Source organism: Wasmannia auropunctata, unplaced genomic scaffold (genome assembly GCF_000956235.1).
Source record: "Wasmannia auropunctata unplaced genomic scaffold, wasmannia.A_1.0 LD336099.1, whole genome shotgun sequence".
NCBI classification, from domain to species: domain Eukaryota; kingdom Metazoa; phylum Arthropoda; class Insecta; order Hymenoptera; family Formicidae; genus Wasmannia; species Wasmannia auropunctata.
The window spans coordinates 1,532,120-1,550,962 of NW_012026791.1; the positions used below are offsets into that span (position 1 = coordinate 1,532,120).

At 39.4% G+C, this 18,843-nt stretch overlaps 3 protein-coding genes across 6 annotated transcripts in view; 2 read left to right on the top strand and 1 right to left on the bottom strand.

Annotated features, from left to right (window-relative positions):
* LOC105462447 (gem-associated protein 7-like) overlaps positions 1–4,469 on the bottom strand; it is a 5,950-nt gene extending 1,481 nt beyond the window's left edge. The window contains exon 1 of the mRNA XM_011709049.1: positions 4,265–4,469. Within this exon, the coding sequence (XP_011707351.1) occupies positions 4,265–4,292 (28 nt within the window). The 5' untranslated portion in view covers positions 4,293–4,469. The remainder of the gene's footprint in view (positions 1–4,264) is intronic.
* LOC105462446 (probable serine/threonine-protein kinase fhkB) lies at positions 261–3,224 on the top strand. Of its 2 annotated transcripts, XM_011709046.1 has the most exons (4): positions 261–1,047; positions 1,143–1,720; positions 2,630–2,994; positions 3,074–3,179. In XM_011709046.1, the coding sequence occupies exons 1-4, from the start codon at positions 999–1,001 to the stop codon at positions 3,087–3,089; spliced, it is 1,008 nt and encodes a 335-aa protein (XP_011707348.1). In that variant the 5' UTR covers positions 261–998; the 3' UTR covers positions 3,090–3,179. The 2 variants fall into 2 exon arrangements, with proteins under 2 accessions (XP_011707348.1, XP_011707347.1); XM_011709045.1 differs by having other exon boundaries at positions 2,630–3,224.
* Positions 4,470–8,588: 4,119 nt separating the features above from the next.
* Positions 8,589–18,843, top strand: part of LOC105462452 (RNA-binding protein 24-like) — a 28,854-nt gene continuing 18,599 nt past the window's right edge. For all 3 annotated transcript variants that reach the window (XM_011709057.1, XM_011709058.1, XM_011709059.1), the window contains exons 1-3: positions 8,589–8,988; positions 16,225–16,635; positions 17,724–17,850. In XM_011709057.1, coding sequence (XP_011707359.1) covers positions 16,357–16,635; positions 17,724–17,850 — 406 coding nt within the window. In that variant the 5' untranslated portion in view covers positions 8,589–8,988; positions 16,225–16,356. The remainder of the gene's footprint in view (positions 8,989–16,224; positions 16,636–17,723; positions 17,851–18,843) is intronic.

The window sequence follows — 18,843 nt, forward strand, 5'->3', positions numbered from 1 at the left end:
ACGTGTGCTCTTCCGATCTCCAAGAAATTCTGGTAGATTTAACAAGAAAAAATTAATCATATTCGTCTGGTGAATCGTACAAGAATTCTGATTCGTCGATTTTCAAACAGACATACTAGTTGACTCTAACAGATTTCCTCTTAATGCAACCAGATTCTTTTTTCAGTGTGAGTATTGATTGGCATTGATTGAACAATATCTTCTTTTTATGTTATTAAAAAAAATTATTTCAAAAATTGCAAAAATTAAGATGGCCACAAACGATGCATTCATTCTACTCAAGATGGTCTTGAAATAAGAGCCGAGACTGTGAATACCGGCCTAAAGTTTGTTTAACATAAGCCCTCTGTTACGTCAGTATTATAAACATTGAGAACATTAAAGAAAGTGAAAGTTTATGCAAAGATGAGCGCAATATATAAAATGCATGATGCGGGTTTATTGTTTCAACTGTAAAAATAACTGTAAAGGAATTCCTAATATGCTACACCAACAATAACGCGAAAGTGTAACTCAATTAATACGTTTAAAAATTAGATTATACAATTTGTTTTTCTATAAAAAATTTTAAGGATATATTTACAATATAAGGATGTATTTACAATACAGAAAAAAAAAAACAGCGATCGAAGTTGCGCGTATTAAGCTTTTCGTTTAGATAATCTATTACCGTTTGAATTTACATAATTAGAGACTGTCGGTTTAATTTCACGTTTGTATACACGTAAGATCTCTCCGAATATGAAAGTTTTGAAAGCAGTCGAGTGAACAATGAAATAATCTTGGGTGTTCTGCATCCCACATTTCCTAAGCGAGGCGTAATTGTCACAGTTAGAGAGGAAGATTAGGAGCAGATCGACGCAATTACCATACTTATAATATCTGCCAAACACACTTTCTCGCGGCCCTAAACATGAGGGCGACCCGCAGCTTTTTAATTTTGTCGGAGAGCCTATGCGGTGTCACCTCATTTTCGTTCTGATCACGACGCGGTAACGATGGGCTCCCTCATCATTGTCCTAACAGCCTTCGCTGTATATTGCAGTGGTAAACAATTATTCGAGCGATATTTCGATGTCGCAGTTCTGTGGCCACGTCCGAATTCATCCTCCCGACTCCAACGACTCATCTTTCTGTTGCAGAGGTGTATTGCGACACACTTCCGACTAAGATCGCTAAACCAGAGGATACCGTTCTCGTCGAGAGGAACAACAGCAGTCAAAATGCGACGATTGAGAAGGAAAGCGTTTGGAAAGTTCTCAGTCTGTCGAAACGCAAACCGAAAATGGAAGAAACTAGGAGTCTAGACGGGACAAACGGCGAGACGGACCGAAGAAAAGGACGATTTCTGAATAGTTTAGCCTTTCTAACTGGCCTCAGCTTCGGTGGATTAGCCAACGCGGCATCCTCCACCATGAAGAATATCGCTAAGATACCGCAGGTGTTGAGCATAAACCTAGGCTCTTCCAAAACCTCGCCGTACTTCACCGCCTATTACAGCCAATATCCCGCTCTGATACCTTATCCGTTCTTTTATCCCGGTCTCATCGGACTCGACGGCGCGAAGCCTCAGACGTCGCAAAGCGCCGATCTGACGCCGCAACTGATAAACCTGTTCGACAACAAACCGATCGATCTCGAGAACAACGAGGATTATTCAGACGCGGGCAACGGGGCTGATGATCGCATAAGATTGCAGGATCGAAACGCGGAAGAGAAGGTAAGGATGTAATAGATCTCGCGGGGCTCTCGCGCCGCGATGAGCAAATAGAAATCAGAGCGGAAAGCCACGCGACGTTTTATCTCGATGCGCATCTCACTCGGCAACGGGTACCGGTGCTTTCTCAAAAATTCCAACATCGATTACTCGTACGATCGATTAATTGCGCGAAAGTAATATAACAATATAATTGTGCTACTTAAATTATTAATTTCTTATTAATACTTACGGTACACGTTTGTCTAATCTATTAGTGTAGCTGCTAATTTTTAAATAGAATCTTAGAGCGAAATTTTTTTTTAAATGTTTCGAGTTATACTTACGGGATGACCCGATAAATAAACGCAACATGTATCTCTCGTATTAGGTCTATGGCTGGATCTATTCATGCGAGAACAGGTCTTATCGCGTATGCTCGGATAATAACATAGTTGTACGACAGGTGTTCGTATGACAAATGATTAAGGCTTCATCGTGTCTTCACTCTTTCGTTACCTCCACGCGTGAATTATCATAGATGTGTGTGTGTGTGCCAGTAATTTCATTTGGATCCACAATGTGTACGTGTCAAGATAACGCGCGCGTTGAAGCATTGGCTCTTAAATGGAGTGGTATCTTGTATAAAGTCATGCGTGTTCAGTCGCTAATCTCGTCGTAACGAAAATATATTCCTTTACCTCGCTTCTGTTTTGAGGCGCGTGCAATATATATAGCTTCGTTAAAAGATAACATTTCCATAACGTAATAATAACGTAATGATAATAATGCTTTTTTATCAATTTAATATCGTTTACTTGTTCATTATATATCACATTCTGATTTTTACACACACACGGAAAGATATTTTTTTTAATGCTTTATTCGCGCGAACATTGCATATTAATTCATGTTATTAATAAATTTCATTAGGGTACGATACGCGGATGCAAAGAGGGCCAACGAAAAAGCAGCAATGTGAAAGGAACGAACAGAGAGCGTGACTATTTCAACACCGTCAATTTGCGCCAAACTTCGAATTTTCAAGGTACAAATCAGACCACTACCACCACCACCACTATTCGACCAAATATAACTACAACAATTCGACCTGACAATACAACGCATCACCACCATCACCATCATCATCATCATCATGGCCATAAGGAATATGGTCATAAGGAATATGGTCATAAGGAACATAATCACTTCCCTGGATATTACGGTGGATATCCACAGAATATACAACACGTGGAATTCACAACGCAACCGTACAGCCCGATCAGCTACAACGCACCGTATGAACCTCCTAATTTTTATAACGACGACAAATTTATTTATCCGGGTCTTAATCCACCTTTTTCCGCGCCCGATCAGACAAACGAATTCGTAAGCACGGATTTTAGCCGAGCGTATTTGGGATATCAGCCACTAAATAGCAGCGATGGTTTTAAACCCCTAGTATAAGTTACATTTTTTATATTTCCAATATAAGTTCTATTTTTTATACTCCTAATATAAGCTATATTTTTAATTTCTATTAAATTATAAAAAGATGATGATATCTGATGAGCTTATAAAAATTGAATGTTTTAAATTAAACATTGCTTATTATAAAAAAAACATCTAAATTCACAAAATAATAAGATCTTAAGCTAATTTAATATAGAAACTAATAGCGTGTTTAAAATTATAATTTATTACGTATTTACTTTGACGCATTATAGTTTATTTTTGAGTCAGTTGTACTAGAACAACGGAAATTTTTAGAAAAATTTTTGATTTATTGCGTTTTGTAAAGTCCTGACAAAATCGAGGTATCTTTGTTATAATTTATTTCTACATGTAATTTTATTTTTGATATTTTAACAAGATTGTTTTTCTTACCCTTTTTTTAGTCAAAAAGCATCAATATAGATTAAGCTTTTAGAAAATCTTCTTTTTACACTATATTTTGCAATATTGTATCTATTTAAGGAAAAGTAATTATTCACCAAATACTTATAGCATAATCAACAGACAACAGATAAAAAGATATATATATATATATATATTGCAGTGTCAATTATTGAAATATATTGTCTGTCAATTTTATCTAGTTGCATTTTGATTTATGATATTCCTAGTTTAAATGTCTTTTATCTTACAATTAGTAGATTCCATATGATGCATTCAATTTTAAGAAATATATAATTTTTTACAAACAATATTAAATATCAATGATTATTTAGATACAATGATTATACAATTCTCTTTATTATTTAAGCATTCAATTACTGCATGAAAAAATTATCTAAAATTAATGAAATAGAATCCTGAATAAATAAATAAAAATTACGGAAAAAGTTATACGACTAACCAAAAATTATTTTTCTGCAAACAAAAATAGACAGAAGTTTAATTGCGCATAACTCTTACTTTCTCCACACCTTTTTAGTAACTATTTTAGTAATTATTTGCATTATTATTATTAGAAAAATCCTTCGAACAATTAAATCAATTCACAAACTTTTAAATTACATCATTGTAAGTCAATTCTGTGATCGAATCCGTAACTGATAACATTACCGAAGGCAATTGCGACGAGAAAGTCCATTATGAGAAGTTCGTACCCTTGATATTGACGAGTTTCAACATGTGTAACTTGTTTGAACAATTGCTCATATAGAATTACACAGTTGTTCGGGATTGATCTCGCGCAAGCCAATCAATAAAAACGATAATCCACTAATAGTATCCAAGTTTCGTCAGCGTGAGTAGACAACGACAACTGCCATCGGAAATAAACGTCGGATAATAAATAAATGACTGTTCCGTCGGGGTTTCGACCAATTGGACGTCGCCGCGCGCAAGGAAGAAACCTGTTTTATTTTCGGACGAGTTTGGAGGGCTGGGCTCCTCATCTATTTCGAGAAGGCCGCCAACCGCTGGTATTGTGTCTCTAAAGACGCCGGTACTTTGCAGCTTTCGCGCGTAATTTTTCAGCCGGCAGATTTTCGTAATCTGAATCGCGCATCGACATTGAGTTCACAGTGATAAACAGAATATTTAGAAATAAAAAAAAATAGAAATACGCGGAAGAAGACACATTCTGACTACACTTTCATTTTTATCCACCAATACAAATGTCAAGCATTTATCATCTAATTATAATTAAAGGGAAATAAATATCAAAACTTTGCGAAATAAATTATTGCGTATACTACAGAAAAAATGCAGATTGCCGAAGATACGGAAGAGGTATAGAAAGTGCGCGGATATACGATATGTAAAATGCATATACCCGGATATTTTAATTATTGTCGTTGCGCTTTCGCTCTTAGCACGGCCTGGCGACGAGCAGGGTTTCAACAAGTCGCGCGTGCCTCCGTCCCGAAGGGCGTGCGAAAGACGGGAGCTTTACAGGCGGGTGAGTCAATCGCGAAAAGTCTGACACGCCGCGATTACAGTAATTTCCCCTCGATCGTTACACTCTCGGCGTGACGCGCGTGTACGCGCGATACGCGGAGTGGCACGTCGCACGCCCGGCCCGGCGCGGCGCGGCGATTCCGTGAGTTCGCGGGCGCGATTATGTGGGTGAACCGTGCCGGCATCGCGTGCGCGATTGTGCAATAAACACGAGATAGGAAATGATCGGCTTCCTTCGCGGAAGTGCTAAGTTTTCCTTAAAAAAAAAAAACGACGACGAGAGCGGCCACGTGGCCGGCCGATTTAATGTCCATTTCTCTCTCTCGGGCGTGTCGTAAATAATTCGGTTTCGAAGGCACATGGCTCTCGCGTAATAAGCTCCGGAGCTTCAGGAGAGACGATATCTGCAAAACGTTCTCGAGCGAGTTACCGTACAGGAATGATCATTAGACACCGCCCGTCAGACGACATCCTTTCAACGTGTTCGTTTTCGTGTGAACTTTGCAGCGTGATTTTACTCGTGTTTCGTAACTCGTGTTTTTGCGCGCTATGTCGCGCACGATTTTGATAATTTTAACGATGCGATTTAACGGTCGTTCGTAATCTTTTGCAACGACAAGTTCAGACTGCAGTAACTTTTAGTTTTTAGATTATTACTGCTATAAATATATACAAAACCTTTTGCGCTTTCAAGTGACGGGAATAATTCTGGGCGATGATAAACAAGATGTACAAGATTCGGTGTTATTTTCAAGAGCAAGATCGCCAATAAATCGCGCCACGTACGTATACGTATCTATGAAATCGGACTAGAAATCGTCTCTTTAAATCTAAATATATACCGGGTGTCAGAGTTGAACGCCCTGGGATTTCCGGTTCTTGGCGTGTGCACTTCGCTTTTCCCCCTTCACGGTCCTTTTTATTTTTCGTGCGAGCACTTACGTCTCCTCGTATCCTCTTCTCATACCCACTTTCTGCTGCTGCCGGCGATCACGCCGGTTTTTTTTCACGCGAAACCCAATAGCCCTGTATCCTCTAGGATACTCCAGGACTATTTCCTGCGAGACTGCGCCGGTCGAGCCGGATGGGAAACCGCAAATGTAAAACCCCATGCGTAGTCCCACCTCCCTATGACACCGTATACGCAATTCAGCATATATTTCGTATGAGAAATAGCGTAGCTATTGAACTTTTAAGTAAGTAATTCTTTATTCGAATGATACACTTCAGAGCGTAGATATATTCTTTTAAATAAAAATTAAATATTATATATATTTATTGATTACATCTTATTTGAGAAAGATTACCGCCCAGAATATAAAATTTATAAAAATATAATTTAATTCGACAATTTAAAGAATCGTTAAAGTTAAATACTACGTGTTCAATAAATCGCGATTAATAAAGGCGTAAACAACGGCTGTAATTTTATTTCGGCGATTTCGCGAAATTATATTCAGACGTATTTTGACAGACTTTTTCGGGATCAGGTACTTCTCGAGATTCGTTTCTTAGGAGGACTCGAAAGGGTGCTTCACTCGTCGCAATGTGCACGCTAATAAAATATTGCCGAGTCGTACGCACGTGCGTCGTGCACACAGAAGCGAAACGGTTCGTTCGGTGTGGTAAATGCACCACGGTTGGGTAAGAACCCTGGTCTCGTATATGGGGGACACGACAGAGGAGAGACAGCTGTGGGGCAGCTGGCAGCGCGTGCCACGAACCTATGGGGTCTCCTTCGAGCGCGAACGCGACGGACGGACGATGATATCCTATATTCCGTCGCACGTAAGTAACGGCAGGTTTCGAACAATGCGACGTTCCCGAGCTTCGTCTATCCTCGGCACCGAAGGGAACGTAGCTGGGCAGCTACGAATTATCGCTGCCTGGTTACCTCTGCCCCCGGAAGCCCCCGTATAATAATAATAAAACTCCTTAGGGCTATCTACGACTGTGATTTGTTTGCATAACGTGTATAAGAAGCACCCCGGAGACTACTTCACATTGATTTTTATAAGGACATAATCGTAACTCGGGCAGATCTTTGAGATATGATGAGATATAAAACTAATCTATGGAGGGCAATATAATAAAATTTATGAAACTATACGCAGGGGAATCGCATTTGCAGAAAAGTTATTTTAATTCAACAAAGTTGCTGTAACATTTTCCCGAAGCCGTGAACCAATAAATAGCCTTTGTATAGACATAAAATGTACTACAATTTGTTTAATATTTTACTGTATTACTCGACTATTTAAGTGCACAAAAAGTAACGTGACGCGTTAAGATTCTTATTCTAGTTTTAAAAAGATCACTATATATAATGCGGGATGCCGGATATCCTGCATTTCTATAATTCAAGATAATATGCATTCATTTTCTGTTTGCTTTGCATTTCGTAATGTTCGTGCGAGGCGACGAAAAGGTGCGCTTTCCTCGTGAGTTTTTCACCGGCCCGAAAGAAAAAGGATCAGCGAGTTCAAAGCTTTCGGGGGAGAACGTTTCAGGCCAGCGAACATCTGCCGTCGTCTGCAACGATAATAATTCGAACAGCTGATGCTCTTCCGCGGACCACCGCCTCGCCTCGTCGATCCCTCAGAATCGCTTCGCTTTGTTATGCACTTTCGTAGGAGAAACTCTCGCGGAATGAAAGAAAGACATTCGATTTTCCACTTTAATAAAATTCTTTTAACAACTATTTCCACGATAAATGTTACATAAATATGCTCTCATTCGTTAAGACATGTATTTTTAAAATACAGATTACAAAAGATTGATCTCGTAAATATATTTTTTTTCGAAAAAGAAATTAAAACGAGAATAGAATTCAGTAATTGAGTAGATTATACTCGTACGTATTATTTTCTTGTAAATATAGATTCTACGTATTTATGTAATAACAACTTCAATTGTGATTTTATATCATTTACACAGTTTTGCCTGTCCTTATAAATCTCATAAATTTATGATTAATGTTTGTCCAATAGAACAAATCACAATTGAAAATTTTGCGCCAAAGTTCCAGTCGAGGCAAAAGACAAAGGATATAAATTACCGTGGGCTACAATTATGTCAATCATCGAAGTTTTTTCGCTGGAGCCCCGAGGAAATTTTATATAGAAAGCACAATAAAAGCCCCAGAAGAGAAAGGACCGACAATTCGCCTGCGATTATGCAGAGTCCCCGCCGCGCACACGTGCTTCCCGGGACAATCGATCACCCGGCAACAAGTCATTACCCTGCCGTGCCCGCGAGAAGCATCTCGGGAGCCCAACGTCGTCGAGTACCGCGTGAAAACACCGATCGGTCCCGCTTTTTGAATTTCAGCGCTCGTGTCATCAGTGTTTCCTGAGGTATGGGGCCGCTTGCGTGCGCATCGTATCCCGGCACAGCGGGAGTGGGAATGAATGTCCGGCCAATCGGCAGGCTCGACGGCGAGCCAACTGGCAAGGAAACCGACGAACTGAAGCGCCGTGCAGTTGCGGCGGCAACTCAAACGGAAGGCTCGACACTCGCACGTGGGCTCTCGTCGGTGTCGGTTGCGTTTTCCGGACGCGCTCACGGTCGTAAAAACCGAGCACCGTTCGCACCGCGTGGTGACTCTCTTAACCAAACTACTGGCCGAACGCGAACCATCCTTGATGTAAAAAAAAAAAAGTGCCTGCAATTTTCGCGAGTACTTCTCTAATCCGAGTCGAATCGTCGTTTTTCCGAAAGTGCTTCGTGCTTCTGATGTATAGATCGCCTTAAATTCCACACGGACGGAAGATCTCTCCTAACCTTGGTGTATATAATACTGTTTGTGTTGCCATCACACATTTTTGGGATTATCACGGCAGTAGCGTAGTGCGACAGACGGACATACACAGTGCGACATATACGTAAGTGAATTGATTTTTGTTAACATTGATCATTAATGAGAAGAGAAAAAAACTTTGAAACAAAATCAGACTTCCGAAAATTATTATTGCAATGGAAACGGAGAAATATTTCGACGTAAGGCTGATCGTATTAATCCGAATCGATTTCCTAATTGCCTTCAGGAGGTGCGATTAAACTACGGCGCATTCCACTTCTCTTCGATCGATCTATTTTCGATTCGCTGTTATTTCTTTTGAAAATAGCACACTTGGCTACAAGATAACTCGTAAAAAAGTCATCAACGGTCTTGAGAGTCAGCACGCGTCATATTTAATGCATAACTTTACATTCTACAAAGCTGTTAGCGTGCTGCCGTCGTATGAATTTTGGAACCGCGCGGCTCATTAGTGTTAATAGCTATCATTAATGTTAATGATGGTTAATTGCTATCGTTATTGCGTATCGCTTAACGCATTCGCGGCTTTATAATTGTAAAAATATACGGCGCCAAAATCGACTGTGTAGATTAGTTTCTAATTTCTGAGCATATAAATGTTTCTTTTTGATCGAATTACACCGTGTTATTATTTCCTGTATGGTCGAGGTATTATTTACAAGATTTTATATTACTTGACCTTTTTTTTCCATATTCGCAAAGAGATTGTGTGAGAGACTTTTTAGTGATTTAACACCGAGAGATCGTTGATTTAAGAGACGGTAAAAAATAGAAAAGAGTAACGCAAATAGCGACAAACAAAATTAAAATAATCAATCATTTAAATGAGTGACGAGCACGAACAATGGTCGTCGCCATTGTATGCGGCCGGCTTTATCCTTGGAAGATATGAAGCATTACCAGTTATGAGGGAAACATTGTCACTGCCTCACACTCGCTCGCCTCTGCATATCGCGACATTGAGATGCACCGCGATAAAATTGGATGCATCGCCTCGGCGAACGACAACACTAGCGTGCGCTTCCCCTGGATCCCCTGGGTCGTATAGACGCGATGCGATCTACACGATCAACCGGCACGAAACGTGCGGCGTCTCGACTGAAATTCACTGAATCCGATTTTTGCTATGTAACGTGGCGTGGTGGAGATCGCGTGGTGCGCAAATTTGTGTGCGCGCACGCAGGAAATTCTGTTTATCCGTCCGCGGAACTGCGCGGTGGCGCGTGGCCATCTTGCGCGTTCGTAAAATGGTCTGCTTCTTCTCTCAGCTGTCCCCTCTCAACCCCCGTTCAACGGCCTGGGCCGCCGCGACAAAGGGCGACCGGGCACGTGTTCCTCGATGTTTATTAATAAACCCCGACGGCCGTGCCCGACAATTTTTGCCGAGCCAGTACGTCTGGAAACGGACGCAGGTGATAGACGTTTCTGGCTGAAAAAACTGCTCAGAATGACATTCGCGATTACTACCTCATTCACTCTATACTTCTATTTAAAGATATATTTTGGATATTTAAATGAATTGATGTCGCAATTGATGGATTTTTAGATCGTATTCATTTAAAAAATATTTTAACTTTCTGGTTCGAATTAAGATGATAATGTAAAAATTATATTTTCAAATTAATGTGTATCTTCAATCTAAATACGTGTCGAAAATAAAGCCTTAGGCACACGATGCGACTTTTCGTGCTGGATCGCATGCACGAAAAGTCGCATCGTGTGCCTCAGACTTAAGCCAATCATAGAGATACTTTGGAAACATTTCAATCAAAATCCGACTGCTTTTCTTTTCCGTGGAAAGCGCGCGAAAGAAAGTTCATAAGTTTGCATAAGAACGTGGAAGTTATTTACTCGCGAAAGTTCGCCGCGATTTTTCTGCTCGTCTTATCTTAAGAAGTAACGGAACTTGTCTAAGTCGAGTTATGTTAATGTTCAACGTCGTTTCAGAAGTACATAAAGTTTCGTGAATTTCATGAAATGTAAAAAAAAAAAGCTGAAATTATTTTATATTGATTTTATACAAAATTCCTGTCCTGCCTTGTCTCTACCGAAATAATAATGAAAATTAAAATAACAAAATGGTTACTTTAAATGTTTATTTGTAATTTTTATTTCTTTTGATAAAAATAAAATTTCTAAAATTGTTTGTTTCATACGAATGTCTGAAATTAAGCGTTGACTATAAAAACAATTAAAAAAATTATTAATATAATAAATTATATACGTCTAACATTTTACAAAACCAAATCTCTACTACGAAAAATGGTATAATATATTCAAAATTTATACTATAAAAAAATTTTATGAAGGTGGTAACATAATGCAGATTTCGAGAGCCATATAAGGTTATTATCTCTCTAGTAGCACTGGAAGCGAGGGTGTGCGTCCTTTCTTTTCGGCATTCTAACGTGCGATTAAACAGCGTACTGTTTTCTACAGCCGGTATCTCCGATACAGAAAAATATAAGTCACGTAATTTTCACGCTATATCGGCGGACAAGTAGCGCATAACGCTTCTTCGGACCGCCCGCGAGTCGTCGATGTATAAACTTTCAGCAGACGTTACAACGTTTATTGTCAATCGTGCTTCAACAAGTGTTCCTGCATGAGAGATGCAAACAATTTGATAATGACGTTATCGCCTGCGTGGCGAGACACGCCGCATACAAACGTATAAACTTGCCGCGGCAAGTTTTGCAGAAAGACGCGGACACGCGCCAATTAGTTGCCGAGGAAGACAAAATTGTTTCGAAATTTATTTGACAGCTACACGCCGCAGCATCGTATACACATGTAAATTCCTCGAAGGAATCTTGAACGGTTGATACACAAAATCCACGTTTTAAGATTAATTACATTTATATAAATATGCAGAATAATTGAAGGTCTATTTTAATCGCGAGTATACTTTAAAATCTAAGCAATGAAAAGTTTTGAGACACACTAAATTTAAAGATATTAACAACTTCTCTTTTTTAATATACCCTATTAATTATAGTACTTGCTACGCAAAAACCACGCTGCAATGTGAGTATTCTCAGTGATGACGTTTAAAGCCCGCAGACTTGTTTTTGATTTAAAACGCGCTTTTCACTCGCGCTTCTGCAATTAACACTCGCGTATATCGCGACGCACCTTTTCGCGAAGCCTGACGAAAGCCACGTGTTTTTCGAAAGATTGGCCTTTGGCGACTTTGGCCGAGAGGATATTTTCGCGGATGCTTTCGCGATTGAGAGGCGTATGTTGTGGCAATTGGCCAGTGCCGAATGCACCGCCGTATGTTCGACACGACCGAAAGGACCGATGACGTCCCGACGTTACGCGTCGCGATGGGAACTTGTGTCGCCTAAGCGCGCGCGCCGCGTCCGAGTACTCATTCTTCTCGTACACCGCGGGGTGTCCGCGTGGTCCACGTGTGAGCTATTAAAAACCAGTGCTTCTCAACGTAGTTATATTCGCGAGTGCTTTAAACCCTCCGCGGGGGATTTTCGAACGCGCCGCAAGCCACATCCTATTGTATTTCGAGCGGAAACGGAACACGCGCGAACGGTGCACCTCGCTGGAACACGACAACGTTCCACGACGGCACCGGTGGACGGTCAGTGAATGCAGCACTGTGGAAATTCGTCGAAATTCTCCGTGTCCCGCGATCGTCGAGAATTGCCGTCGCGCGCCGTATGCTTCCGCCGCGCCGGCTTACGAGCCAGCCGGCGCGTGTATACGGCCATTGTTTCTACCCTCCGCAAGCCGTGCCTCTTATTAACCTAAAGGGTTGAAACTGCTTCTACTAACGCCACTACCGGCCGACAATGCATTTTCACACAGTGTGACCGTAAAGCTCGAAAAATATTGCGAACCGAAAAGTACTTTTTCTCACATTACTCAAGCTCGGGTGGTTCGAGTTGTGGCTCGAGATTTATTTTATAAAGTGTGATCTACAAGAGATCTCGAAGACTGAAGAAGGCTCACTTGACACAATTAGCTTCAATTATTCTTGAATTATTCGCTGAAGGAATGTTTCAAAAGAAAATTGCATGGTGTCAAGGGGGACGTAATTTCGTTTTAGGTACAATCGCGTTTCGAGATTTCGAAGTCAACTTGTGACTTTTTAAACGGAGCAAATTCTTGTTTGAAACGTACAAAGCAGTGATTAAAAAAGAATTTCAGATCGTTAACTTGTAAATTATAGAGCATATTGCTATAGTATGTTACTTTAAACTTGGTGTTTGGATGATTTGAAGTATTAAATGTTATCGCGGGAAGTTTCTTCATCGCGGTTAAATCGTAAAGCGCTGAGAAAAGCGATCTTTCGAACGTTTCGAACGATCTCGGAACGCGAGCTAGGTCGTTCTAGGGCAGAGCGAAGGATGGTGAAGGAGGAGGGGGCGGCGATGGCAATACAACAATATGATTATACGGCGTGCTGCACCGGTTTTCTGCAGCAGCTGCCGTCGTTTTGGGGGATCTCGACCGGGAACCGACGGTCGTTCCATCGAAGTACCGGTAGGAAAGGGCAGAAGGAGGGATGGGCAAGCAAGGAGAAACAGGCGGGGGCCCCGTAGAGAGGGCCCCTCTGCCCTCGCCGTAGGGCCCGGCGCGCACAATATGTTCGGGCATGCAAGGAGAAGCGAGGACCGTGGGTTGAAAACGCCGAGTGAGAGGAAAAGGGACGTGACGGGGGAAAAAGGGCCCTTTCTCCCTTCTTCTTCTCTATCGGCGCTGAAACGCGTTGCAGAAACTCGAAAGACGAGCCGCACGAAAAATGCCCTACTACCTGGTTCCCTCGACCGTTTCGTTCTCTACGTGAGGAGCAAAACTGGCTCTCTTTTCAGGTTTCTTTAGAGAGGAGTGCGAGAGAGAGAGAGCCTTGGATGGAGGTCAGGGTCCTTCCTCCTTGCCCTTTCTTCTCCGTCCGTATAGCCCTCTTTATCGCGTTCACAGGGTAAAGCCCTCTCGCTTCTTCGCCATCCTGTCGAGACCATGTCGGATTTTCCCCGATGCAGGGGTTCAGTTTCTACGCAAAAGGGAAGCTTTTATCTGTTCCCTTTGTGCCCGAAGGAGTCATCGATTCGAGCATACAGTAGAGAGGGACGGTAGGCGAAAGTGATGTGTGCGTCAGACGAAGCTAGAGGACTATTCGTTTTCGTGTAAAGGAAAGCCCTTCGGCGCTGCTCGAACTGCAAGGAAGTTGCGAGCGCAGATGTACTGTGTTGCATCATTGCATCGGAAACGGTAGTTTGAAATTATCATTCGTGCGACGTGCCGAATATTTTTTCGTTTTTTATTAAGTTGTTTAATTCTTTACGTGAGAATTTGCTATGTATATATGTATATGAATCTACTGCTTTAAATAAAATTAATAAAACCAGTCAGTTTCAATGTCAAAACAAGACTGACATTTTAATTCGAAATGCGCATTGGCTATCGATTATTAAAAAATTATGTTTTGAATTTTAAAAAATGTAAATATTGGAAATGGATATTAATTTTTTGTACACATATCATTTTGTACACGGTATCCAAAGTCTATTTTAATACTTATATTTTATTTCTATTTTATTTCGATTTTAATATCTTTATACGCGGTTGTTTTATCGCTGAATCCATATCGTGACATGATTTATTATGTAGCGAAAGTTATTTTGGACACGTTACTCAGGCGCACGCGATTTTACTTTTGCAAATCTTTACAAATAAAATTTCGCTACTTAATGGATCTCTCATATAGCGTAAAATAATTTGATAACGAAATTTCTTATCTTTCTATACATCAGACAAAAGAAACATACTTTACATATTTAACACTGTAATTTCTACGGAAAACATATGCCGAAGAAATTGATTTAATGCTTAAAATTAATTGATTAGATATATATCAACTGCTCATTAATTATATTTGGTCTCTAAGCGTAATTAGTGTAATTCCACGTCGTTGCGGTAATTGCTTTTTGAAGTTCTGCTTGGCGCCTAAGTAGTGGCAATATCTCTTTTTTGTGCGAGGATTTCCGCATCCATTTCACTCAATTATGATTCCCCTTTCACTGAGAGCCAACGTGCGAGCCGCGCGCGATGTACTTTTATAAATCAGCGAAATAAAATTCTTTAGGAGAAAAGTGAATAGAGCGCCTCGTTTACCGTCGTTACAGTTGTGCCGTACATACTGACGCGTACGTATCAAAACATGTACGTCATTATAGCGTACACGCTAAGCGTACGCGTGTCGGTTTGTGGCTACACGTTTAAAACCTAATTGTCACGAAACTCGCACACGTATATATACATCGAGTTTGCATGACGAGGTGCAACGGTTCTTTCACCCCTCGTGTAGGGGTTGAGAATCGGATCTTTTCAGAAGCTTCTAAACCGCACGCGTGCGGCCCCCTTAATTGGACGCGGCTAAATTAGACAGTAACGCGACACACAAATTAATCCTCCCGTAACAAACATACTACTTCGAGAGGACAATGTAGACCAAGCATCATTAAAATGAATGAGAACGTCCGATCTTTTATTACTGATTTTCAAAAGGCTTAACGCGTTACGTGTGATGTGCGATTCTATCTAAGATATATCCAATATACGTCGGAAAATAAAACATTTCAATAATTGACGAGATTTGTTTGATGTAAGTTAATATGAATTTTCTTCTTACTTTCTCCCAAGATAAAATAACGAAGTACAAATATTCTTTATGAAATAAGAAAAGATTGAGATACATGCCATTCTGTTTTATGAGAGATGAAAAGAAAGTAGTAGTGCTATATGCAGGTTTCACTCATCGTTCTCGTGCAGTATTTAAATCTGGAGTATTCGCGTAGAGACGAAAATACATAGTATCGATTTCATTCAAAATATTTCGTTCGCTTTAAAACGAATCTACTGCATGAATGTTTTACAAAATAATAATATTTTAAACTTACAAGTTAAAAATCAATTTATTTTTAACGAAGAAATTAAGACAAACAACTTCCTTCATGTCGTGTCTTTAAATTAAGCCTTTTGACATATAAGCTATATGAATAAAATTTCTAAAATTATGCAAGATTTTATTGCAAAATATTTTTACAATAAAATTTTGTATTATCTTTCAATAAGTCATATCTAATATAGACTTCCGTACGAATTTTCTCTAAATTCAATTCCAATTTTATCAAAGAATTTATGAAAAAATATACTTAAAAATATCGACTTTCTCAAAATCAAATCACGATAAAAATATTTCTTTCTTAGTCTGTCGTTTACCTTTCTTCATTTTTAATCTTTTTTTCCGGTTTAAATATGGATCTTTTTCTGTTTCCAGAATAGGGAGCATTCCGTGTTTAAATGCTGCACGGCTTGTGGCGTTATTAACGTTGACCGAGGTACCAAAGAACGTGTCAAGATTGAGCAAGTCGTTGTCCCGTCCGGCGGTGATCTCGCCAAAATTTGGAGGATGCTGATGCCGGGTGCCACGGGTCTCGGTGTGGGCGCAGTTGGCGCCGTAGGCGCCGTGAGTGCCCCAGCGCCCGACGAGCTGGTGCAAGGATTGGGGGCCCTCGCCGGTACTACGCCGCAGCAAAAGGACACGACATGGACGAAACTGTTCGTCGGTGGCCTGCCCTATCACACCACCGATAAGAGTCTCAGGGATCACTTCAACGTTTACGGAGATATCGAGGAGGCGGTCGTCATCACGGACAGACAAACCGGCAAAAGCAGGGGTTACGGCTTCGTAAGTAATTTACGTATTAATAGATTTGCATGTATTCGATTTAATGTATGTGATATTTGATATAAATCGAAGTCATATAAGATTTCCGTTTCGCAGCTGTTGTAGTTTTTCGAACGAAAAAAAAAAAACAACTGATTATCAGCCTGCAGTCGATATGATTAAGCTATTAAGCAGGTTGACTTAAATTTTTGTGATAACGTTGATGATAACTATGCGCATAAACTTAGCCTTTCCGCTCGAGATAATGCCCTTTCTTTTGCATCATTTACGTCGTATATAAATCCTTGTATCTATTTCTGTCGCGAACATTATAATTTGCAAGTATGTTGATTATATAGAAATAAATTTCGTTGAACTTTCTTAATATTTCGTAATACTTCCTATAAAATTTAACATTGTAGTAGCTTTAATTTTTATTATTTAATTTGTTAGTTTAAAAAAAACCACATCTATTAAATAAACGGTGCAACAAAATATTAAATTATTTAAATATATGTACATATCAACTAATGAAGAAAATATTTTATTATTTTTATGGAAATGATTAAAAAATACTTTATCAACATTCAACAATAATATCGGCTTCTAAATTCGAAATAGTGTCCATAGAACTCAATAGATATATTTTTTAACAAAAAAGTTTTGAAAAAATCTTTTTATACTTTCGTGAAAAGAATTTTTGATATTTTTTTATTAGAGCTTTGGAACGCAAAACGTCGTTATTTTCGTAACGATAAATTTTTTTTCAGTCTGTCAAAAATACATATCCTGTTTTGTTGAAATTCCTATTCATATCTCTTCCTTTACGACAAATGATAATAACATGTATAATACTTCGCTATCTGTTGCTTTATGTGAACCCTTACTGCATTCTTTTTAAGAAAAGAATTTGACCTGTCGTGTATTGAGCAAGAATGAGGATAGTAGTCATTTTGCTTTTCAAGATAATGGTCGCATAGAAAACGGAAGTCTTATTTACGAACGAAAATATCAACTATATTTGAACGATCTAATGATTTGTGTAATATGTAGAGGATACACATCCGGGCTTATTCTATATTAATCGAATAAATGTAATCTATGCGTAGGTAATTATGGGAGATAGACCGGCAGCGGAGAGGGCATGCAAAGATCCCAATCCTATTATCGACGGTCGCAAAGCGAACGTCAACTTGGCTATTCTCGGAGCTAAGCCCAGAGGTAACTTGCAAACGAGTAAGTATATTTTATTCTATATTTCATTTATAAGACTAGTAGCATTTGCCAATTAATAATTCCTGCTACAAAATGATTTAGCTTCGAGTATTACAATAAATTAATTACTTTGAAAATTGCTAAACTGATTCTCGTACACGAACACAATAATTTATCAGTTACGAATTATTCTAATTACATTTTATATAAATTATTTTTAACTGACAAAAAAAAGTATTAGACGTATTAGACGTTAATCTTCCATTTTGATCGCAATTACACCATTTCTATCTAGATGTTGTATTTCCTATTTAAATCTCGTATTTTTGATATTTGCGTATTACAGTCACGAGGCTTACGTTGTTGATTCATTGCCAGATATCCGAAACTTCGTTCGTCACGGTAATAATAATACGCGATGCGTATATCTTGGACAAGATAGGATAAGAATTCTGTCGCACTATTCAGTAATCATATAAATCTAATATAAGTCTGAGGAAACGATTAATCAGCGCGATTTATTTATTTTCGACAGTAATTGCGACAGATAAAAAATGTTGTGTAACATTCAAGATGAAAATAGTTTGGCAATTCCTTGGAAATTTCGTCTAACAGATAATTTCGAGACAAACAACAATAATTTTATACGCAAGTAAGCTATACTATGTAGATGTGAAGGAAAGAGCGAATGACGAGCAGCCAAATAGTGAAGTTGTCCCCTGAGTCACATTCTCTCGAACTCTCTTGGTGGGCTTTGAGCCAGCATGGCTTGGTGCTTCGAGACCTAAGGCTAAATTTGCGTTAACCCGAGTACCGGTCTTGTCTGGCTTTCTTTTTTTCTGATACAAGAATTATCTCTAATTTAACGCTGAGTGAGAATCTCGTTTTAAAGTCAAGTTTTAACCATGCCGGTGCACGTTATAATAGTATTTGCAATTGCTCTTAATGACGCAAATTCTTTTGTCTTGTTAGATGGAAGTTTTCGAAATTTCTAAGTTTGATTTGAAAAATCAA

What these genes read in the sequence shown, in the direction of transcription:
- LOC105462446 (XM_011709045.1), top strand. Translation starts at nt 999, where the DNA reads ATGGGCTCCCTCATCATTGTCCTAACAGCCTTCGCTGTATATTGCAGT. An exon ending in CTTCGCTGTATATTGCAGTG is followed by an intron (nt 1,048 to 1,142) that starts GTAAACAATTAT and finishes TTTCTGTTGCAG; the next exon opens with AGGTGTATTGCGACACACTT. An exon ending in ATCGAAACGCGGAAGAGAAG is followed by an intron (nt 1,721 to 2,629) that starts GTAAGGATGTAA and finishes AAATTTCATTAG; the next exon opens with GGTACGATACGCGGATGCAA.